At 35.1% G+C, this 24,599-nt stretch overlaps 2 protein-coding genes across 3 annotated transcripts; one reads left to right on the plus strand and one right to left on the minus strand.

Moving 5' to 3' along the window:
- The first annotated feature begins 9,116 nt into the window (after positions 1 to 9,116).
- LOC104891565 (photosystem I subunit O-like) lies at positions 9,117 to 10,242 on the plus strand. Its single transcript, XM_048642773.2, has 3 exons — positions 9,117 to 9,302; positions 9,630 to 9,809; positions 10,013 to 10,242. Exons 1-3 carry the CDS (start codon positions 9,169 to 9,171, stop codon positions 10,101 to 10,103), a joined length of 405 nt encoding a protein of 134 aa, XP_048498730.1. The 5' UTR covers positions 9,117 to 9,168; the 3' UTR covers positions 10,104 to 10,242.
- Positions 10,243 to 11,251: 1,009 nt separating this feature from the next.
- On the minus strand, positions 11,252 to 16,934 carry LOC104891564 (putative ubiquitin-conjugating enzyme E2 38). Of its 2 annotated transcripts, XM_010677270.4 has the most exons (8): positions 16,655 to 16,934; positions 16,464 to 16,563; positions 15,431 to 15,523; positions 14,501 to 15,289; positions 14,341 to 14,401; positions 13,963 to 14,102; positions 13,574 to 13,885; positions 11,252 to 11,972 (listed from the first exon to the last, which is right to left on the minus strand). In XM_010677270.4, the coding sequence occupies exons 1-8, from the start codon at positions 16,696 to 16,698 to the stop codon at positions 11,631 to 11,633; spliced, it is 1,881 nt and encodes a 626-aa protein (XP_010675572.2). In that variant the 5' UTR covers positions 16,699 to 16,934; the 3' UTR covers positions 11,252 to 11,630. The 2 variants fall into 2 exon arrangements, with proteins under 2 accessions (XP_010675572.2, XP_019104668.2); XM_019249123.3 differs by lacking the exons at positions 16,464 to 16,563; positions 16,655 to 16,934 and adding an exon at positions 16,238 to 16,432.
- Between the last annotated feature and the right edge of the window lie 7,665 nt (positions 16,935 to 24,599).

Consider the following 24,599-nt stretch of genomic DNA (forward strand, 5'->3'; position numbering starts at 1 on the left):
GCAAGTCAAAGATCATTAATGTCAGTTACCTAGGTTGGCCAATCCAGCTGAGGGGGAGAAATTGTTTGTATACTTAGATGGATCTCATCAGGTTGTAAGTGTTGTCTTGCTGGCCGAGAAAGAAGTAGTGCAAATACCAATATACTTTGTGAGTCATGTGCTCAAAGATGCAGAATGTAGATATACTTTGGTCGAGAAGTTTATATTAGCATTAGTGATGGCCAACCATATGTTGAGGCTCATGGCGTACTAGTTTATACTGACCAACCATTAAAACAAGTTTTGCAGAAAATGGAGGTTGTTGGACGAATATTAAAGTGCACTGTCGAGTCAAACATGTTTGACATAACCTTTGAACCCAGGAAAGCAATCAAGGGTTAAGCCATAGCAAATTTTATAGTTGAGCTTACTCGGTCAACTATAGATCCAATAGCTAATTTGGCTGAAGGCAGGAAGCACTGGACGCTCATGGTAGATGGATCGTCGACCGCCAACGGATGTGGAGGCAGGAATCATTTCTCAATCTCCAAAAGGAGATAAGTTTGAATATTTATTGAAGTTCCAATGCCACGCATCCAACAATGAAGTCGAGTGTAAGGCCCTGCTAGCTGGGATCAAGATGTGCAAAGCGGCTGGGGGTTTAGAGATTGAGGCCAAATCGAACTCTCTCTTATTCGCCAGCCAAGTCACTGGAGATTATGAATGCAAGGAGGCATCAACGAGCAAAGGTTTAGTAATAGAATCAAGGCTTAATGATTAAAGAATTGATAATTGTTAATCATTAAAGGCACATGGTGAAGTTATCACGAAATTAAAGGGTATATGGTGAATTTTGAAAACATCAAGGATATATATGGTGAATAAAAAATTTGTCGAGTATATGGTGAAAAATCCGTTTAATTAATTATCTAAGGTTTTAATCTTTAAATCGAAAAAGTAGGAAAATTTCCGAGAAACAACTTTTTATAAACACTTTTTTGCGAGAAGCAAACTTTTAAAATCTTTTTGGTACTTAACAATCTTAACTGAATTTTTTTTTTTTGCAAGATCAGAGCTCAAGCCTTCTTTCCGACGTTGATTCTCATTTCTAGGGGTTAATCAAGGCGTTTTTATGTGCAGTTTTCGCACTTAAAGGTGTTCAATGCCTTGACCAACGCTTATGATCGTAAATTAACATCGGAAAATATCCATGAGGTCTGATCTAAAACAAATTTTGGTTAAGGTTGTAAAATGCCAAACAAAAATTAAGAGGTTGTTTCTTGCAAAAAGTGTTTATAAAAGGTTGTTTCTTGCAAATTTTCCAAAAAACGTACGACTTTTTCTCTTTTTCTACCTTTTCACTTCCAAATAGAGGTAATCAGCCCAAAAAAATCATCCTATACGTCATACGACATGTGTGTCGAGCCTAATTTCAGGCCTATTTTTGTGTCCAAAGTCTACTTTTCGGGCGAAAATTAGGTCATGTCGATTTTTAGACTAAAAAGTCATTTTTGGGTTGCCAAAATCTATCCCAACTAAAAAAGATCGGGTGCAAAAATTCTACCCAAGCCCGGACAATATTTAGACTGAGATAACCTTGATCAGCTCTACTTCAAAATTTGTGATTCCTGCATTTTCCCCCTTGAAGTGTATCATCGACATTCTAATGAACAAGTAAAGACTGGTCGGATAAGAGTTTTCTCTCTCATCATCATATCAATATGAAATTTAGTAATAGGTGACCTATTATCTTAAAGTGGCTTTTTATGGCAAAAACAAGGTAGTCTTATTATAATAACTTTATTGTAAGTCAGTCTTACAGAAGTATGACACAAATTTTCAAAACAACCCTAAAATCCCCAAAAATTAAAGGTCATTCCCATCATATAAAATTAGCTTAAGGAGAATTATCAACAAGAGTCGAAATAACAAGGTCATTAAGATAACAAGGAGTGATGGTAAAAATTTCTTTGACTTTAGTGAGAAATATCAAGGTACTTGATGCGGATTACAAGCCTAACCATTTCCATGCTTTGTTTAAACTGAACGTGAATACTCCTGAAGTTCTGATTACGGGTATGCACGCTACGAGTATTGCGGCGGAACGAAGACAATACTGGATAGATCTCACAAATGACCCATCCCCCCTTCTGGGACTCCATAGCTGGTGGCTGGTGAATTGGATGAGGTTTTGAGTAGCGCTGAAAAATCGGGAGGAAGAAATGAGGGCGCTACCGAGGCTAAGGACTGCAAGAACTTGATTAATAAGAATGCGCTTTTGGATTTGGGTTTTCAAGGCCCAAATTTTATGTGGACTAATGGAATAGAAGGTAACTGCCTCATCAAAGAATGGCTCGATAGAGCTCTTGCTAATGCTGAGTGACTGGATGTCTTTCTGCATTGTAAAGTAATTCATCTTCCTCGTACCTACTCTGATCATTGCCCTATTCTTGTTTTGTTTGATGATCGCCCTAGGTTTCATTCCTTCCCTTTTAGATGTAAAGAGGCATGGGATTTCCATCAAGATTTTCACAATGTCATAGCCAATTCTTGGGGAAATGAGCTTACTCCTTTTTTAGAAGCTAGATATCATTATCTCATCAATGTGGTTAACTGAAATAAATTTATCTTTGGTAATATTACCCATAAGAAAAACTGAATCTTAGCTAAACTGGGGCTATTCAAAAGGCTCTTTCTATTAGGGATTCGAGTTATCTTGTTAAATTGGAAAAAGATATCCTTGTCGAGTACAATGAGATTCTACTGCAAGAAAGAGTGATGTGGACTCAGAAAGCGGGTATAGAGCGAGCTAGAATAGGGACATGAACTCAAAATATTTTCATACCTTGGCTAAGATTAAAAACTGCCAAAAGAAGATTGCTTGCCTTAGGAATCAAAGGGGTGATTGGGTGACGAAAGATGAGGAGTTGAAGGTGATGATGGTGGATTTTTTTAAAGGTACTTCCTCTACGTCCCATACTGAAGTTTCGAGGGTATGTAGCTTTCATAGTAGTATGGGGATCTCGCTGGAGGATAAACAAAAGTTGAGTTTGCAGGTTGGGGAAGGAGATGTGTGGAATGCCTTAGCCCAAATGCCTCCCATGAAATCTCCTGGGCCAGATGAGATCCAAGACTTGTTTTATAAGAAGTATTGGAAGAATATAGGCCCGAGTGTGGTGGCCCTCATTTCCAAGGCCTTTGAGAGGGAGAAGATTCCTCAGGGTATTAATGACTCCTTTCTCGCCCTTATCCCCAAATTGGATCCTCCTGTGGAATTTAAGGATTTCAGACCCATTGGGCTGTGTAACACGATCTATAAACTCCTGACCAAGACTATTGCGAATCATATTAAGCCATTTTTGGGGGATCTCATACACCCTTCTCAAACTAGTTTTGTCCCGGGTAGAATCATCCAAGAGAATGTTATTACTGCTAAAGAGATGGCCCATTTCTTCAAAAAATGCAGCTCGGAAAAAAAATGTTATGGCTTTGAAGGTGGATCTCTCTAAAGCTTATGAAGCTTGGAGTGGGGGTTTATTAGGGATACTTTGATGGGTTCTAACTTTCTCATATCTTTGGTTGATCTGATTACGGATTGCATTTGCTCCCCAACAATCTTTGTCCTTTGGAATGGAGAGGTTACTCCATCTTTTTGTCCTTCTCGTGGTATCCATCAAGATTACCCTCTTTCTCCTTACATTTTTGTGCTTTGTATGGAAAACTTGTTTATGAGTATTGGGGAGAAGGTGGGTAGTGGAAGCTGGAAACCGATAAAATTGGGTGAGAATGTTGATATTTCTCATATTTTTTATGCGGATGATGTCTTACTGTTTGGGCAGGCATCCCAGGAAAATGGTGAAGTTATTCTTAAAGTCCTTGAGGAGTTTGGAAATTGTTCAGGATTAAGGGTTAATATTACTAAGTCCAATGTCATTTTCCCTCCTAAAACGAATCATCAACGAAGAAGGCTCTTAACCAGTAGCATGGGTATGCATGGCTCGACGAGATTTGAGAAGTATCTAGGGATCCCGATTATTCCTAATAAGCTTAAAAGGACTGATTATTAGGGGGCTCTTGAAGAAAGTTAAAAGTTCCATAAGAGGGTGGCAACTGAGGTTCCTCAATATGGTTGGTAGGTGTACCCTAATGAAGTCGGTCATCTCTTCCTTCATGATTTATGGGATGCAGACTTCAATTTTACCCGTTTCGATTACTAAGGAAATAGAGAAGGAAAGTAGAAGATTTCTCTAAAACAAAGTAGATAAAACTCATTACCTCTCTAGATTGTCTTGGGAGAAATATGTTGTCCTATAAGGAAGGAAGGGTTGGGTGTTAGGAAGCTCCATTCCTGGAATTCGGCTTTTATGGATAAATTGGGATGGAATGTGTTGAAGAATGAGGATAAGTTGTGGGTAAGAATGCTAAAAGTTAGATATTGGAGAAAGGGAACCTTTTTAACTACTCAAGTCAAGACTCACCATTTTCCGATTTGGAAGGATATTGCAAAGGGGAGAGAGATTCTTGAGAAAGGGATTAAAAGAAGGATTGGCAGTGGCAAGGATACCTCTCTCTGGTTCGATTGGTGGGTTGGTAGAGCTCCTCTAGTTAAAGTTGCCATTAAAAACGTTCTAGACTCCATTGCTCATTAGAAAGTTTGTGATATCATTTATAATGGGACTTGGGACATAAGTAGGGTGAAGGATTACATACCTATAGAGATCAGTAAAGAAATTGTTAGTACTCCCCTCTCCCTATTTGATATGGCAGATGACGATTATATATGGTATTGGGAAAAGAAAGGAAACTTTAGTGTTAAGTCAGCGTATCATCTTGCGTGTGATTTTGAAGATGTTAGTGGTTGGATGGGTAATTGGAACATGATTTGGAAACTTAGAGTCCCTTTTAAGTATAAATTACTCATTTAGAACCTTAAACATGAATCATTCCTACGGCTGATTTCTTGTCCTTTTGTATTCCTAACTTTGATCCTTCGTGTGTGCAGTGCAATCATGTGAGAGAGACCCTCTTACATTTGTTTCGTGATTGTCCGGCTGCGTGGACTTTATGGATGAACCTTTTCAAAAATGATTCCTCCTTGATTTCCCAAAAAATATTCAATCTTAACTCGGATAATTGGCTTAATTTCAATTTCAGCCAAAAAGATCCTTGGAAACTGAAGTTTTCCACCTCGATTTGGCATATTTTGTGCTCTAGAAATAGAGCTGTTTTTGAAGCTGTCGTCACTCACCCTAGATTTCTTTTTAATAGGGCGAGGGCATATTTTATTACTAATCTTAAAGCTTTTCAGGACATGGAGAATTAGGTTGGTACCAAGAGGGATGCAGTGAAATGGTAGTCGCCTAAGCTAGGCTTTCTGAAGTTGGATGTGGATGGAGCTTGGAACGAGGAGTGGCCGACGGCAGGTATTGGTGGTGTTTTTCGAGATAACAGAGGCAAATAGGCCTTTGGTTTTTCTAAGAAGGTGGAAGCTGCCTCGCTTGAAGCAGCAGAGTTATAGGCCATTAGGGAAGGCTTGCAGATTGCGTGGGACTGTTGTTATCCAAAGGTTGAAGTGGAATGCGATACTCAAGGAGTGGTTCAATTACTGGTTAAGCCGTTGGAGGCTGTGAACCACCCTCTGGGGTGGTGATCATGGATATCTGCGTGCTGATTGCTAGAGAATAGAATGTGGAGTTCATCCACTCCAAACGAGAGGTGAACAAGGTGGCACATTCTCTTGCTGCGGCGGCCGTTGAGCAAAAAGATACTAGGGTGGTGTATGTGCTCATCCCGAAACATGTCAAAGAGATCTAGCTTAGAGACCTGGAGTTTGTGGCTAACTCGTCGTGATGTATGGCGTTGTGGGCTTTGTTTAGTTCTCAAGTTTGCAAGTATAACTATGGGGTATTCTGGTTTGTTGCTGCTTTAGTTTGGTTTTTAATCTTTTGGGTTTTGGTTCTGTCTTCGAGTAAAGAGCTGGAGAACTTGTACCAGTTTGTTATCTTAGGCTTTTGCCTTATGTTAATATAGTCTGATTTCCTTATGGTTTTAAAAAATGGAGAAATATCAAGGTACTTGATGTTTCGGATTGGTTTCAGGGGCTAACAACTGTTCCCTTGAGCATGGAGGACAGCTTATCCTTAGAAAAGGAAATATGAATAAGGGGAGTTATGATAAAACACTAATAGTTAGTCGGCAGCTTGTCCATTAATAAATTTTTTTTATTTTTTTATTTTAAAAAGTTACCTATTTGTTAAAGCAAAAAAAAAAAAGCTATTTATTACCAAAAAGTAATATGTGATCTCTGTCATAAAGCAAAAAGTTGTATTGGTTTGCGTACTTCGATCAATTTTTTCTCCAAAAAGTGCAATTGGTTATTGATAAGAACCCCTTTTTGTGTGTTTGAAACTCATGTTATTGTTGTATCAACCCCTGTTAGTATGTTTGAAACCCGTATTTTTCTTAAATCAATCCGTGTTTGTGTATGTAAAAAAAGTTGAAATCTACTTTTTGTCAAAAAGTAAACATGTGATCTCTGCCATAGAGCAAAAACTTACATTGATTTACATGTCTTGTTCAGCTTTTTTACCAAAAGTACAATTGATTTTGATAACTCCTATTTATGTGTTTGAAACCCTTGTAACCTTGTTATCGTTGAATCAACTTATGTTTGTTGTGTTTCAAACTTATGTTTGTGTTAAACCAACCATGATTTTTGTATGTAAAAATATTAAAATGACAATATTAACCTTGTCAGTGGGCAAATTGTCTACTAATTATTAGCGTTTTATCACTCCTCAAATAAGGGAGCATACAAATGTGCTAAGAAGGAGTTCAAGATAATCTAAGCACAATTGTGCATTGGACTCAACTGCCACGGTCATATACTCTTGGCTATAAATAAAAGGCCAATCATTTAGCAAAAAAAAAAAAAAAAAACAATCAACTCGCATATCTATCTTAGTTTAGTTTCTTAATCTACCCTAGCCTAGAACTAGCATGTTACTCTAGTTCTGTAGTTTGAAATGCATTCTAATCTAATTTCATGTTATAATGAAGGTAAGTTTATCTCTATTATACTACCTCTCTTTTTATTTAGTTGCAACGTTTTGACTTTCACGCTTGCCAATGTACAATCTCAAATCGTTTTATCTCTAATTGTATGTAAGTAAAAATTATAAAAATTTGATATTATGAAAGCTTACATCGAAACGAATCAAACAAGACCCCGCATGACTATATTTTGTTTAACATATAAATCAATAAATGTGGTCAAATAAGAGAACATGAATAGTGCAATTTGTCAAACGTTGCAACTAAAAAAGAACGGAGGTAGTATAAGGAAGGGAGGAGCAATAGTGTCCTCTTTTGAAACGCCTATTTTGCCCCCTTCCCTTTCTAAATTACAAAAGGAATGTTAAAATCAAAATCGGCATTTAAAGAAAACTAACGAAAATTAATTTACAACACTCACTCACAAATTACTTAAAGAAGAAACTTTACAAATCACTCATACAATTGAGAAAATCACGTTATAAAAATCGCGCAAATCACTCAAATTATCAGGAAACTTTATTAAAACTTAAAATTAGCATATAAACTAAAACTAATAGCCTAAAATGTCAATACATACAAAAACATTTACAAAAATTTTCTTACAAATCACTATTCTCAAGAACCATTCACAATTACATACTCACAAAAGTTACCTATAAACACAAAACTGAGAAGAACATAAGATTTTGACGGCGATATCACACATTCATCCATCGGCAATTTGCGAACTTTCAAAAAGGTACATAACTCTTTTAACCTTCAAAATTATTTCACATTAGTGAATAAACAATAGCAACTTAGTCGACTGTTTTGTAGTTAAAAAATGGAGATGATAGCAATGAGTTCAAAAGGGGTTTTATACAATCAGACTTAAATTTAATTCATTTTCATATAAAATAAATTTATTTTTTTCTTAAAAAATGCCAATATTAAAATTTTTGCCCGCAAAAAATCCATGTTCAGAAATAAATTTTGAAAAATAAAAAACAATATCGAACTTTTGCAAAAATCCATTTTCAGAAAAAAAAAACTACATTAATTTCCGAAATGTAACGATTTTTGTTTTTTTTTTTAAAAAAAAATTACAATATCAAATTGTGCATGAAAAATTTAAAATTTCATTTCAAATATAATTGAAGCTCAAATTGTTAAAATTTAGAAAAGGACAAGATTTAAAATGATGAAAATTTTAAATTTTAATGTGTGAAAACAGAATTTAGAAGTTAGACAAGGAAAAAAAACTGAAATTAGTTTATACTTTCCGGTTACAATTTTGGGATCATGGATCAAATTTAACCCTTGCTAATGTCCAAAAAAGGTAGAATTTGTTTTTTTTTTTTTTAAAATACGCATTGCGTGCGTAAATTGCTAGTCCTATAAAATGAGAAGTTATGCCTGACTAGTTTTTTCTTTACTTGTGCATAAAATTGTACAAACCTTTTGTTAGTTATTGTTTTTGACTTGTTAAAGCGTAAATATTTCTCATTTCTTTTTTGATAATTTTTCCGTATTTTGAAAACTAGTAGGTTAGATAGGATTCCTTAATTCTAAGAGCGGTAACCATAAGTGAAATACCCCTAAGGCAAGTCAAATCCTGAACAACAAGGTGTCAATATGTTTATTACCGATTGCTTTTAGGAATAAACCTCAATTGGTGGAAATCCATTCAATTGAATCTTGCCAATTGTATTTGTAATCGTCTCGTTCATAGTGAAACGATCTTTTTCCCTGCCTTGAGGACGTAGCTATCAGATTGATAGTGAACCTCGTTAAATCTGTGTTTCATTTATTCGCTTTCTTGTTTTTCTTGTGTGTGTGCTTGGTTGTTGTGGATTCTTGTTGGTTTAATTAAACGCTTCCGCATAACAGGAAGTATATGATATACCGTAGAAATTAAAGTTGCAACTTTTGAAAAATAAAATAAATTCCTTATTGGATTCAGGATACTTTTCTTAGCAAAGACTAGTTTCATTGTCTGATTGATACATTTATCAACAAATTTTCAAAATCTTTATTTTTATGATTTGTTATTTTTTAGTCCAACTTAATTGTTAGCCAAATTCGAGGGCAAATAAATTAGAAGCCAGAACCTGAAAAATAGCATAGTATATTAGCATTGATGAATGATGAAACATGCCATGTCCTATCATATTATCATGTAATCTATTTCTTATTGCATACCATATTCCAGGCTTCCTAAAGTCAACAGTAGCTGCAGGGAACCCTCTGAGGCTAGCTTGTGCTTCAGCTGGAGGAAAATTTACATGGTAACTGAACCTATTACAACTTATCACGTCATGCTTGTTCTTATATACTCCATTCGTCTTTAAATATTGTTTCCAGTCTCTTCATTGTGATATTTTAATATTTTGTGACACTGAACATTACCTTATTTGAACAACAAAAAGTAAGAGATAAAAAGAAGAATATTTTGTACTACTGAATGAATAGTGAGGGTTATCTAATCATACTCATGTAATAAGATGATCAGACATTTGGGCTCAAAAGATCCATTTCGTATAATAAGCTGTGTTTATTTTGTGTCAGACAAATGAAATTAATAGCTTACAAAATTTTAATTATGTAATATATAGCTTTGAAAGAAATTGGCTAAGGACAGACTTGAATGTGATCGGATTCGGGTTGATCGGGTGGCTAGCTTCATCAAGTGTACCGACCATTAATGGAAACAGTCTCTCAGGTCTCTTCTTCTCTAGCATTGGAGAGGAGTTGTCTCACTTCCCTACTCCTCCTGCCCTTACTTCTCAATTCTGGTCTGGTTACTATCTACACTTCACTATCTCCTCTCAAACTTAATTATATCTAGTTAATTTTTGTTAGAGAACTTACTTAATTACAAATTCTAGCTATATGCATGCAAATTCTATGTTTCAATGAAATTGTAAATGACATATGTTATGTGTGTGTTGTAATTGTTGACCTAGCCTTAATCGATGTAAATTTTATGATCAACTAGGTTGTGGCTGGTACTGTGGCATCTAGGGCTGTTCTTGTGCCTTACTTTTGGGCAGATTGGCTTCAAGGGGAGGACTGAGGAGTACTTTTGACTTTTGACTTTGCACAAATGCATTTTATCTCTTTTTTTTCTCCCTTTCTTCTCTACATGTATAAACCTACAATTAAATGTCTTTAAATTAGTATGTATGTACTATCCATCCGTTGTATTATTGCCCTCTTCATGAGATTTTTCAGGATTCGCTAAAAACCAAAATTGTCATTTACTCTCATTGCGGAGAACTAAATAAGTAAATACTATAAAATCTTTGCAATATAACATGACTATTTTCAAACGGAGGAATTACTTTATATTGTTCTCTTGTGAATATATATATTTTTTTATTCTTGCCCGTCTACTGATAGAGGTACCTCAATTGTATACAAGTTCCTTTCTTCGAAGTACATTTGATTTCTATTGATTTGGTGAGGTATGGTAGCGAAACAATTTTTTAGAAAAAGGTATTATGGTCTTGTGGCCAATCTATTTTCTTTTTTAGAAAGGTACTCTAGCCAATTGTTTCTTTTGCAATCCCAACTCTAAAAATCAAAGAAATAACTTAGAAATACACTTTGATTTATTAGAATAATCATAATTTCTCTTTACAGCTAGCTACCGAGAAAACATATATTAAATATTAATATTTTATAGTAATAAGAAGTACTCCATTAGCTTTAACATGTACATATAAAAAATTGTTTTCTTTTTAAATTGATAAGAAGTGCGCTACTAGATCATAATCTCTCTCAGATTAATCAGACCTAACTACACAAGCGAGGCTTCTTGGAAGTGTAGGGAAGGGGGAGGGGGAAGGAAGGATAAGAGAATCCAACCTCAAAGGCCTTAGATTTGATCCCACAACCTTAATAGACCAAGTACTACTTTAATGTACATATAAATATAACATACTACTTCTATATGGCAGTTGTACGGATCACTAACATGACATTATGATATAATTCTATAATCACACAACAAAGCCCCAAAACAACCTTTTTTCTTTCAGGGAAAGCCCAAAATCAACCTAAAAACAAGTAATGCAACTTCAGCATTTAGAAACATTTGGTCCCCATTTTGTAAAGCAAAGTTGATCAATTGAAAGGCTAAACTATTACCTGCTTCGCTCCTTCCCTGTTGATTCACATGATCATACCTTTTAAAGAATGTAATGTAATCATAAAATATCATAGACAAGCCTAATTCAATAACAACTTATAAATGATTAACATTAACTTTGTTGTTCCATGTATCCATCTACAACTACAAGAGGTGAGGTAGCTCTCCAAAAATTTAATGATCTTGGATAATCATTTTAATGACATATCCTGCTAACAAATGTTGGAAAAAAACACTATAAACCCCTTCTCCGCTGCTCCAACTGTCCAACCGATTCAGTCGGGCTACATCAGGCATTAAGCTACCTGCTACCCCCCCCCCCTCTTCTCCCCCTCATGTTACATGTGTGATGCGCCTATATGCAACATCATCAAAAGAGAATTAGTTAGAATATGTACCGTGAATTTCCTGATCCAACAACAGGTCTCTTGATTTAAGGTTTGCTGGTGTTGCACTTCCTCCCTCACAAAATATGCTCAGGACCCTTGCGTATAAGAACTTTTCTCTTTCTACGAGATGACGAAGCTACTTTGGTTGGTTGGTCGGTACTCTCATTAATAGGAACTAAATACTTCTCACAATCATCGACGCCGATTTTGGTAAAAGCTTCAACAAGTGACTTGATATAAGTTGGCAAATTCATCTTAAGCAAATCAGAGCATTTGAAGCCCTTCTTCACCTCGGCAGATGGACTCTTTGTTTTGTCAAAACTCCCAACCTCGGCACCATTTAAGTATGCTGTACATGCAGCCAGTATATCATGGGCATGTGTATAGAAATGCCCAAATACAAGGTCTTCAAAGCACTGCAATCAAATAGAAAGGTGGTGAATTAGATGTCCAAATATGTCAATAGAAACAATGGAGCAAACAAATTTACCAACTTAACCAAATAACTGTTTCAAGTATATCATGCTGGTGAGCAAGTTGGTTGTCAAAAAGCCATAGTAGAGGAAGCTGATCGAGGCAAGTATGCGGAACAGCAGAACCACCACAAGAAAATAGTAGAAAATGTAATCCACAACCAAATATTTATCAAGAAGCTAAAGCTTCAGCAAGACATCAAGTTCTAACAAATTTATCCAATATAAGATGCATTCTCCTCACCTTAATAATGTAAGTTCTAGTCTAATAAATTCGAATAAGTCCAGAAAAGTTCCAATAAGTTCTAATAAGCTATAAAATAAATTACGATTGTTCTAATAAGTACAGTTCCGGAAAGGTGAAGATGACGCACTCATATTCTCCGCTTTACTTCTTGATCTTTGAATCCCAAAATCTGCGTTCCCACGCGAACACACAGCTATGGGTATGAAACTTGAGTCGCGTTTCCAAGTCAGATGCAGAACAGACGAACAAAATTCTGGTCAATTTGGGTCAAGTATCGGGAAAAATCAGGTTCGCCTTCAGTTTGGATCGGATTTAGAGCAATTAAATTTGGGTTTATTCAATTCGGTTTATTTTCCTTTCTCTTGAGAATCGGATTGGGTCACTTTGGATCAATACTGGGTGACATAAATTATAGGTTGAGTTCGGTTTGGTTTATTTCGAGTTTTGGATCGAGTTTGGGTCGTCATTTTTGGGTCCAGAATCGGGTTTTGGGCCAGGTGAATCGGTTTAGGTCTATTGGTTCAGATTAACTTTGCCAAGTCTAATTCCAACTTCCTGCCCCTCACTAGTTAAAATAGGTGTATACTTAAGGAATATGAGTAAGGAGACTAAGGACTGGCGACACAATTAATTGAGAAAATTTTATTAAACCAAAGGCAAAATTTCAGATATGTATACACACGCATTCGCATTAATACAGAAGATGATGTCAACTAACAAAAGACCAAAATGCATCAATCAAGCATTTCCAAGACATTCTTTTCAAGTATCCCTTTATACGGTCAAGAAAAACAAGAAAATAAGAGTATCTTTGTGATGAACTAGCATCACTAAGGTACATAAAAGGAAGAGATTAAGGGGTAAAACTGACATTCGATTAATAATATGGAAATTCACAGTAAAATAAAGATAGTAGCAAGCATTCGAGAGGCCTCTTCCTCTCCCAAAACTAAACTACTAAATCCTCCAAAATTTTCTTGATACCCTTCCTTATCACTAATCTCTTCTATTTATAAAGCTAACTTACTTACTCCCCAAGTCAACCTAATTATATTGTTCCACCCATATTACCCTTCCCCGTGAACCAATCTATTATATCTTCTTCCCTTCAATTTCACACTATGAAGTAACCGCTATTTCTATAAAAAAAAATTAGAAACATAGACTAGCTGCATAAGGAGAAAATTGTGGTTCAATCATTCTTAAATCTGCTAGCCAAAACAAAATTCTTGGTAACACCAAAACTGGAGCATCTTCCTAAAGAAAGTAACAGAAAGCTAATATTGTCGAGTCTTACCTTTGGTGGATTTCTCATTGTGTAAAGCATTGTTTTCAAGGACAAGAGCAATGCATTTTCACTGTAATTCTTAGATTGATGTTTGCCATGTCGCCTGTTATTATGTCTCTCATATCCGGGTTCATTATAATATGGCTCAGCATTTAAGATGAGCCCTTGTATTGAGAGGAGGACTTGTAGCATATTTGACTTGCCAGGACGCCAATTTTCTTCTCTGCTGCCACTCCAAGTGCCCAAAAGACTTAGACATACTTTCCCAGAATTATATAAATTAGGGTTAATACGAAGGCCATGTGCATGGTACTTCACCAACTGCACAAGAAAATTTCACATCATCAGTTCCATATACCAGATATGAACTAACAACATGCTCATAATTAGGTACATACTGGTGGCGTATTTGGATAGGTGAGAGGGAAATTAACATCAAAAAAGAAGAGGCCATCATGATATGGAGTACCATCAGCTCCAACAATTGCCGCCCTCAACAGATCCATCCTAGCTTCATAAACTCTGACAAAAATTGTAGCTGCAGAAATATAAGGCATACAAACAAACAACTAATGAATATCTCACACAAGATGTGACAAACTACAATGGCAAAAGGCCAATTATAAGCGGCCTGCATTCCAGAGGTAATAGTAACATTGTTCAAAGAAAAACTTCTAAACATCAAAGATAAGAAACCATTCCAAACAATAACTACAGACAATTTCAAGAAAGCCAAGCAATTGACATTGTCCTCAACATAAGCCAATAAGAATCACCTGGCAAATCTCTTTCCAGCATTCTCCATTCATCTGCAATTTTATTTACCCAACTTTTGGACTGCCAATCAGAGAAGAAAAAAGGTAGTAAATAGTTATCTTGTAAGGATATTACTAAGGACACACAAAATATACCATATTAATGATACCATTCTCCTACCTGATTACAAGACTCTCTCTTGTCAGAATACAAATGACCTGAATGATCCTCTAAAGTATCAAATATCTTGAAACGTTCCAGCTTCTTCACAAAAGAATTTTCACCACAATTTCCATCCCCATGAGAAACCGGCGGTGATATATGCGCAGCAATATCATCATCAAGTCTGACTGAAGGAGCGTGTGCAAATGAACCTAGCATTTTCTTAGGAACAAATGTACTAGTTGAACTAGCGTTAGTTACGTGAGACACAAAAGGTTTTGTAATGACTTGAGAACCAGGTGCGAGTGACCACTCTAGCTTCGGCAGAATTAAATCATTAGTTTGAGCATAGGAGCTTGGGTCAGTTGCAAGTCCAGAGGTAGGAAGTTTTGAGTCATGAAAAGCATATTTCGATACAGAATTGTTAAATGATGAAGGATTATGGTAATACCATGGCTGATACTGATCCACATCAGAAGCCCCAACAGTAGAATTCTGTTGTGTGCCAAATACAGAAGAGCCACTTGCAGTAAGAGACTGTTGCTCACTTCCTACTGGAAATGGCCAGCAAGGGACTGTCACTTCCACGCCAGATGGAATGTCTACATTATCAAAATGAGCTTGCAGCATTGCGCACTCGTTATCATAGAACGTATCAGAAAGATCCATCCCAACAAACTCAAAGTCGTCATCTATGAAAGATACACTAGCACCTGAACTCCCATGCCCTAGGTCTTCCAATAATATGAAAGGACTTCCACTATTGGCAGGCACCTTATCTCGAGGAGCATAATTAAGCATTGGTCTCTGCAGCACGTAATGAGATGAAAAGGAATAAAGCCTCAATGTCACCCTAACACCGAGTAGACAACAAGATAAAGTAGGCAAACAAAAAGTACATGGCTGCTAGGATAAATTGCAAGCTTTAGTTTCCAAAAATGTTGTTACCTTCCCTTTGGCATTAGGGCCAACTTTCTCGTCAATAATAACAACATCATCGGGGTCTTCATCATCAAGCAAAATTAACTCGCAATCGACAATCTATATGATCAAAAAAATAATTAACTTCAAAAAGGTATACTCCCAAAAAAACTATCAAAAGCAAGTGAAAGATTTAGATTGTAAAAAGTTTCCCAAAGATATTTGAATGCTCGTACAATCAGACCCCGAATTTTGGCAAATTTAATTCTTTAGTTCCCGCGTTTCATAAACCAAAATTATATACACAGGTGTTTTTCTCGCAATTCTCAGTAAGTTCAAAAAATGCTCAAATTAGCCCAAAATTTTGATTGATATTAAGACCCTTATCTTGGTTCCCTTCTTCTATGTCAGCTTCCAAATGGAAAAGCAGTAAAAACAACCTCTATCTAGATGAGGAAGATGGTTCATGAACATATATTACAGCAACTATGAAAATTTTCCACTCATTTTCTCATTCAAATTCATAATTTACTTTAAGTGTCGCACATTAACGACGTATCATCCGAACAAATGACAGTTAAAACAGATGCATAAACAAAAATGAAGATATTTTATGATTGGACAATTTCTACATAAAATTAATAATGGGGGATTATATTCACTAAGAATCACTGAACAAAATTAACTAGGAAACTGACATTTATAGTCTAAATTCATCTAAGTTTCTAACAAACAATTTGAATGATATGCATACTTAGGAGTTCTACAAAATAAACGCACAATACCAAAAAAAAATTATATGCATAAGTTCTAAATTGAATATCTATTTCATACCAAGTACTCCATGATAAAGTATGGATCTTTTCTTCACTATCATGATCAAAAAAAAAATCAGAATTCCTGTGAAGTAATTTCACAGCTATTCCTATTTAAAAAAATCAACTTTGCACTAAAATTTAAGCCCAAAAAGAAAAAGATGATAAATTGATGAACCCACATAATTAAATTCCAATAAAATGCAAAAAAAAAAAAAAAAAAAAAAAGACAAAAAAAAAATGACCGATTTTTGCTTGTTCGATTTCCAAGTTTTTGGAGGTGGAATTTCGATCACATCAGGTTCAACAAACGACGAACTACTACTTCCTGCAAACAATCTCTTCCTTCAAAAATTATAAAATAATTTTAGAATTCTATCAAAAAATCAAAATCAAAGAAAATAAAAATGGAGAAATAAGAGAAAAAGATAATAACTTGGAATTCTGAGGAGGATGAAGCGCAATTGTTGGATCCTCCATGATCGATGACGCTTGAGCAAATTTGCGCGCAGAAGTTGAGGAGAGATAAAAATAAAAACAAGTGTGATCAAAAAGATGAAAGAAAGAAATGTTTGGGAAAAAACTAAAAAGGGGGCGAATGGAGAAAGTAGTATTTATTTGGTGTTTTTGGCGCCGTTAGATAGGAAGTTTAGGGCGTATATTCTGTAGTTCTGAAACACACTTTGTTTTTGTTGTGTAATTGACTGAGGAAAGAAAAAACATAAAAGAGGAGTAATTTCAGTGTTTGCTTCATGAGGTGGTTTATGAATTTGAGTTGATTGAGAGGAGTGAGTGATGTGGATGTGTGTTGGCGTGTGGGGGAAGATTTGATAGTGTTTGAAGATTGGGAAGGAAGCCTTGTTTTTTGGGTCGAGTTCTAGTTCAGTTTAGCTTATTTCAGTTCAGCTTATCTAATTTTTTTTCAGTTTTAGGATCTGTTTTTCTAAGCTTATTTTCAGTTCAATTCAGCTTCAATCAGTTCAGTTCAATTCAACTCCAATAAGTTCAGTTCAGTTCAGTTCAACTGTTTTATGACGAAAAGAACAGGCCCTTAGTTCAGTTCCATTGATAATTCTAAAAGAACGGGTTTACAAGCATCTCGAATAGTTCAATTGGAGGACCTCTTTGTAATTTGTTAAAGTTTTGAGCTAGTAGCTCAATCATTAGCTTGATAGAGCATTGCTCGAGAAAGTTATATAGCTTCACCAAAAAGGTGAAAACAGCTAACACTTTATTGTTTGTGCCTTGTGTGGAGCACAACTTAAATTGACCATCTTTATTTTTTGTGCAAAATCCAAAATTTTTAATTGTATGTTTTGCAATCTAGAGATTTTAAGAACGAGTCGTAAGAGTAATTTAATGGTGTGCACTTGAGGTCTATCATTTATGTTTCAAATATGAATGAAATTCAAATTTTCATTAATGCAACAAAAAAAAATGTTTAACATGCTTATTCATTTTAAAGTGTTAACTTGTTACTATTTAGTCTATTCGTCTATTCATCTATAAAATAAACGACAGCATTTTATTCTCAAAATCTAATAAAATGAGTTCAAAAGCCCTTAAATAAAATTATATTTTCATGGTATATTGATGTAATATTTGTTGGAATAAAGTAAAAGTATTATTAACTAAAATACTAAATTTGATGTTTATCTTAGGTGTTATTGTGTTAAGACTTTGAGAGTATTCATTTTTTTCTAGTGACTTATAATAAATACTAACATATGTTCTATAGGGGTGAAGGAAATACTTATTGAATATCTTTTTCCTTTGTTGCACTTCCATTTTTTTCATATAAATTCTTATTTGCTAAAATATAAGTTTTTTTAAGTAACTTAAACCATAAGGGGGTGTTTGGTTAGTGGGTTACAAGAAAGGGTAAGGGAATCAGTTGATTTCATTCTCTTAAAACTTGTTTGGATTGGGGGTTTTGTTTCCCCTCTTTTCCTCTCCATTACCCCAAATCCCTCTATTTTGATTCCCCACTACCCCCTCCACTTAGAAATGGGGGAATGAAAAACCCTTGACCATCACCTTTGACCACAACCACTTTGTCACGGGAAACCACCATCCTAGAACCCCTCCACCTGAAACCACCACTCCACCACCTAAAACCACCACCATCAACCCGAAATCACTACCCCACCACCGCTCCACACTCGAAACCACCACCCCACCACCAATCCACACCCAAAACCACCACTATACCATCAACCTGAAACCACCACCCCACCACCACTCCACACCCAAAACCACCACCCCACCACCGATCCACACCCAAAACCACCACCTAAAAGCACCACCATCAACCCGAAATTAACCACCACTATCCGAAAAACCACCACAATCCACACAAAAACCACCACCATCCATGAAAAACACCTCTTCCTTGCCGAAAAACTCTAGATCTACAAGAGAGGAGGAAAGAGAAAAGATGATTTACCGCAAAAATCAGTGGCCGTGAAGGGAAGAAGAAAGGGCGACGGAGGAGGGAAAGGGGCGGCGCGCCGGCGACAGGGAAGGGGAAGAGCGACGGCGGCGGCGGGGAGGGGAAGGTGGAGGAGGGGAAAAGTTAGTAGTTTTACATGGGTGGTGGTAGTTTTAGGGGAAAAGTTCTGGTGGTGGGAAATACTAGTGTTTCCTTTGATAATATCTAAACAAACAACTTTGAAAATCAAAGGGTAAACCTTTCCATTCTCCTTGTAACCCTTTCTCAAATCCCTTCCATTTCCACTCAACCAACCAAACGCCCCCTAAGAGTTTACAGAAATACATAACCTCAATCATTCTTCTCCAGGGGAGCATGACATTGAAATTCTTGTCAACTTAGGCCGAGGGAAGCTACGTCTCATATTCTAAGTTTACGAATTCTCTTAGCGTGTTCATAGCCACTAGAAAATGAATGAAAATGATACTATTTCTTTTTGTTTTTGTTTAAAAGAAATTTGTTCCGATTCCGTACTTGGCCTAATCCAGACTAGCTTTTAGCATGCGACGCGTACGACGATAATTTTTTCATTGTGATGTTTTATAATACTAGTTGTTGGTCCGCGCGCTATCGCGCACGGCCCCCCAGGAAAGCGAAAATCATTATGGATAGCTTCATACAAATATCTGAAATGAATTTAAGGCATTTCAAAGTATATGAGCGTATAGGTAAGACAATAATGCTATTAGATTATATTTCATATATGTGTTGATTGCAAACCGTTTGTTTGTTACAAAATTTGCCCCAAGGTTTTGTGCTTTTTCTAATTTGCTATATTTTATTACAAGCATTAAATCATGTCCAGCAGCAAAAGAGAATAGTTTATACTAGGTAGTGATTAACTTTAAGGACACATTATTAACAAGGAGCATTAGGCCGCAGTGCAAAGTAGCAAGCCGAAAGGCCTCTTGGGTGGGTGATGCAACACCTTAATTGTTTGGCTCATCAGCAGCACCAATGGATAGGATATGAACAACTTGATATACAACAAGAGAGCAAAATCTAATTAATGAGATTATTAGTTACTGTTGTGGTGAAATTATCTTGATAATGTAATCTTGGAGGTGGCTGGACTAACCAAAATAGTAGAATTACAAGCTAAAAACAACAAAAGAAGAAAATACATCTAGCTTTAGAATAGACAAAGGTTCGACATGCCACCTAAAGCCTCACAACCACTACAAACTTTCTCCAAAATCTTGGAGTTTCCTCACAGAAGAACACTTACAAAAAGTAAAAGACAAAATGTCTATAAACAACATTTACATACTTGGAAATGCTTCAAGAGATACCAAATTCCTCTTACTCTATATGTTGTACACTACAATCACAAAATTATCTGAAAATCATTTTGTTACTCTCAAGAAAATAGACTCGATCAAAACAACTATTCACAAGGATTTTCGAGTAAAAGATGGGATATCATTGTAACAAATGGATATAATTTGATTAATAACCAGCAAATAACAATTATAATAAACACTCAATAGTTTGCATTTACCTATATAATGAAGTATTATCTATTTCTCTCTTACTATCCTTGTTTCAGGATTATGGGTTGCTATGGTGCGGTTTTGCACTACCGAAACGCCGTCGTGCCGTGCTATTGCTACTATCGTTTTATGGTCGTTGATGTTGTTCTTGAAGGGTTGTTGTCGTTATGTTGTTATATTGTTGATGTTGTAGTTGTGGGGATGATGCGTTGTTGTTGATGATCCGTTGTAGTGGTTGTTGTTGGGTTGTTGTTGATATTGTCGTTGTTGTCATTGTTGTCCGTTGTTGTCGTTGCTACTCTTAGTGGTTGTGGTGTGTGTTTTGATCGAAGAAACAACCTCAGTAAGGTTTTAATTTCTTAATGGATAATGGTTTAATTAAGTTTTGTCTTGTTTTCATATAATTGAAATTATAAGTTGCTTGCTTGTTTAGTAAAGTTGTTAGTTGAATTAAGACGGTTCAGATGATTTAGAGTTATAGTTACGAAGTGAGAATTAAGAGAGTGTTAAAGTAGATAATTTCTATATTGGGAATTGGTTATGATTATGTTTTCTAGTTTAAATTAGTTTGAGAATAGTTGTTGATTATTGTTAATGTTATGAGGTGATTATTGGAAGATGATTTGGAGTGGAGTATCATTCGGAGTTATGAAGGAATTTTGTTGTTGGAATTGGAATGCGTTCAAGTAACTTTTATGTTCAGTAAAATAATTTACTCATGCCATTCTGTGTGGATCTTTATTCTGTTTTTGATATTTAAGTTCGTATTATGGCCATAGTTGTGAATGTGTTGATCGTGGAAAAGTTATTGGATAATATGAATACACGATTGTTTTGCTGGCTTAGTTTATGAACTGAAATTAGAAAGTGGGCAAGGTATGGGTGGAGGATGGTTATTCTTTTGACTTGATATGGTCGACTACGCTCCATAGCGAACCTTGAGGGTAGTATTGCTGTGCTCTATAACAAACTTTGAAGGTAGCGATTATCCGAATCATGTACTTGCCACTGATTTGTTTAACAAAGTGAGCTGTGCCAGCGTTCTAAGGAAAGAAATGATTTGAGAAATAAAATATTTATAATGGGCTGAAGTAAAGGTTACGAGTTTTCCACTCATTTTGGAATTTTGTTTGTTTTGTATTTCTTCTCTGAATTTGCAGGTTTGGTATTGTAAGCTCGGAATTGAAAGTGGAGCAATATTATGATGTCGTCCTAGATTAAGGATGTGAGTTTGTATTTTAGATAGTTGATTTAAGAATAGTTGTCAAAGATATTTTCATTGTATATAATAATATTTGGGAATTTAGTCGAGATATTTGTGTATTTAAGGATATTTTTCCTCTGCGAAGTAATTTAATTAAGATTTAATTGTTGTTTATGGATGTTGAGTGTGTTTCCGTTAGCAGCTCGGAAGAGCGGGCTATTACACTAAACCTTTTATAAAAGCTATAGTAATTTTAGAAACATGTAGTTAACTTAAGGATAACTAAAGTTGCGTAAATTAGTGTTCGTAAACTTAGATTACATAACGGTCATAGTTACATGAATTAAAGTAAAATATTCCTCATTGCTACGTCACCCCATCTGCATATGCATATCTAAAACAGAAAAACAAAACGTCATGAGATGAGACTTAGTAACATACTACTCTAACATCGTAAATTTATTTCAATTTATTTTATTTGCAAACTTAGAGGAGATAATATAGTCAATTCATTTCATAAACGTATCATTCACATTGTCATTCATTAATATAGACTCCATTATCACATTTTATTATTAGAAAAACTTTCTTTGGTTACTTGACGAGTACAACAGAAGGCATAGCCACCGAGGACACAAGTCCTCCATCATAAATATAATGCCATAGAACATAACAAAAGGCAAAGTCACCGAGGACATTCATCCTCCATCAAAAGGTGACATATAATGCCATAGATCATTGTCACAGAAGGCAAAATCATCGAGGACATTTGTCCCCCCATCAGAAAATGGCATATAATACCATAATGCGGGTGCCACCGAGGACATTGTCCCCCATCAGAAGGTGGTGTTGTTGCCAGATAAAAAAACGACATGTGTACGACCTAGAAAACATAGTATTGCAATTCACCATCTTTCACTTCCATTTATCATGTTTCATGTTTTTTAAGTACTTTTCAGAAATCATATCAAAGTCATTGCATAATCGTTATATCAAATCATTCACAGAAATATACGTAAATCATATTTCTTGTGAACATCATTTGCATAATAAAATTGTTCATACCCTGCACACTATAAATAGCACAACATAAACATTATACAAAAGCATCATTAAACATCGCTGGAAGGGGAGTGATAGGTTTAGTAGTGGACGTTACTTTAATTCAAGGGATTTTTGAGGGAAGTGGAACTGATGAGTCGGTGGTGATTTGAGGGAGTAAACATGGCTATTTATAGTCATTGTTGAGAATCCTAAGAGCTCTAATTTTTATGAATTGAGTAGATGAAATGGTAAAAAAAAAATATGGATTTTGGGAGAGGATTTTGGAAGATTTGGTGTTGATATGGTGCTGTGGAACTTTGGAGCAATTGTTGGTTTGATAAATGAAGGAACTGGGATGATGGTGACAAATTTTTCGGTGCACACAAAATTTCTGATGATCTCCATTGTTTGTGTGAGTGAGAAGGAGTAGTTGGAAAAATTAATGGGTTCCATTATTTTGGGAAAGAGGAGGAGAATGCATGAATGGGAAATTCAAGTTAATGTTTCTTATTTTTTTTATTCTTTCTTTCTTTCCCTCTTATTATTTTAATCCATCACTTGCTACTACTTAGAAGTATTAGTTTGATTTATAATTTATAATTATTTTAATTTAATATTCACTTGTTATTATTTGCAACTCTTGTAATTCATGAATAATATATTTATTTAATAAAACTAAATATCTTTTATCATTACTTGGATGTAGAGCAATAAATTCTAGTCACATTATTATAATTAAAAAAAATTAACCACCAATTATAATTATTTAATTCAAGCAAAATTAATTTTTAAAATATTACACCATGCCTCCCCTCTTCACTTATATAATAGAGATTTTCCACAAACAAATACTTATAGTACCATCGCCTCAACAAAAGTGACAAATAACAAGCTAAAAAGTCTTTTGAATGAACATTTGTATGGTGGTTAGAATAAATATTACCATGAAAATCTAGTGGTTTAAGATGATTCGAGTCCCACATTTTTAAATCTAAGATGACTACGAATCACAATATTTCTAATTGTCATGTTAATTTATTATATATGACCACTATAGAATTTCACTTCTCAATTATCACCAATCAACACCTTGTTACCCACAATCATGGAATCATGTGATACCATCAGGTTTGTCGCCATAAAATTGAATTACATCATAAATTCATTCTCTTACTTATGCTTTTCCATTTCTTTTTGGACATGAACCAAACAAAACTCTCTTTTTTTTGGCTATGAAATGAAGCAAACAACTATAACAAAATGAATAAGATGGGCAATATTCAATCATTTCCTCCACTTGAACTGATAGCTTATCATGATGTGTATTTATTGAATAATATAACCTTGAACTTCAAAAGCTCTTCGAAAAGTTATCTACAATAACCTTGAAGAGAATTACTAATTGTGAAGTGAGGTTATTAAAAATGACATACATAATAAGGTTATCCATATAGTTACTACATTCTTTTTGCCAACTAAAGCAAACATTTGGACTCGATTGTCGAGTGAAACTATTTGTCTAAATTTTAACTAGCTAAATTTTGTTCATGACTCAACAAATATGTTATTCAATTATCGTAATTGCACAAACGCTATATAGGATCACAAAGTACGACCACAACTACTATGTCTTGTACTCTCTCCGTCTTTTAACTTGTTACCCTTTCCTTTTTTATCCGTTTTTTTCCTAATTGTTACACTTTCACTTTATCCTTATATGGTAACCAATGACATCAACTTTTTTTCACTTTTCTACCTCATATACGGATATACCTCACCACCCATTTTAATAATCCACCAAAAACCTTCTACGTACTTTATAATATTTTAATGCTTCTTTTGCATTTTTCCAAAATCAAACATTCTTTTTTTGTACTTCTTCTTTAATTTTGGCTCAATTTTCGTGATTCTGAATAAATTGAAGCGTAACCATTTTTTTAAAAAGAGTCCGTAAATTTTTTTTTTTTAAAAAGGAGAGAGTAATCGAATAGGTTGTTAAAATTCCTCCCATAAGTCTATTTTTACCCATCCATAAACATTTTTATCCTAATACAATACAATCTCCTCATATAAATCGGAGCGCATCAATCATACACCTGAGTCTATCATGTGCATGATACATGATACACTCAAGACTATTTTTTTCTCA

Source organism: Beta vulgaris, chromosome 4 (assembly GCF_026745355.1).
Source record: "Beta vulgaris subsp. vulgaris cultivar EL10 chromosome 4, EL10.2, whole genome shotgun sequence".
NCBI classification, from domain to species: Eukaryota; Viridiplantae; Streptophyta; class Magnoliopsida; order Caryophyllales; family Amaranthaceae; genus Beta; species Beta vulgaris.

Bases quoted from the DNA above. Each gene is read 5' to 3' on its own strand.
- LOC104891565 (XM_048642773.2), top strand. From the start codon at position 9,169: ATGCCATGTCCTATCATATTATCATGTAATCTATTTCTTATTGCATAC. The intron at 9,303-9,629 runs GTAACTGAACCT...TGTAATATATAG, and splicing joins GCTGGAGGAAAATTTACATG to CTTTGAAAGAAATTGGCTAA. The intron at 9,810-10,012 runs GTCTGGTTACTA...ATGATCAACTAG, and splicing joins GCCCTTACTTCTCAATTCTG to GTTGTGGCTGGTACTGTGGC.
- LOC104891564 (XM_010677270.4), bottom strand. From the start codon at position 16,698: ATGGAGGATCCAACAATTGCGCTTCATCCTCCTCAGAATTCCAA. The intron at 15,524-16,463 runs GTCATTTTTTTT...TTGATCATATAG, and splicing joins AATCGAACAAGCAAAAATCG to ATTGTCGATTGCGAGTTAAT. The intron at 13,886-13,962 runs GTATGTACCTAA...TTTCTTGTGCAG, and splicing joins CCTATCCAAATACGCCACCA to TTGGTGAAGTACCATGCACA.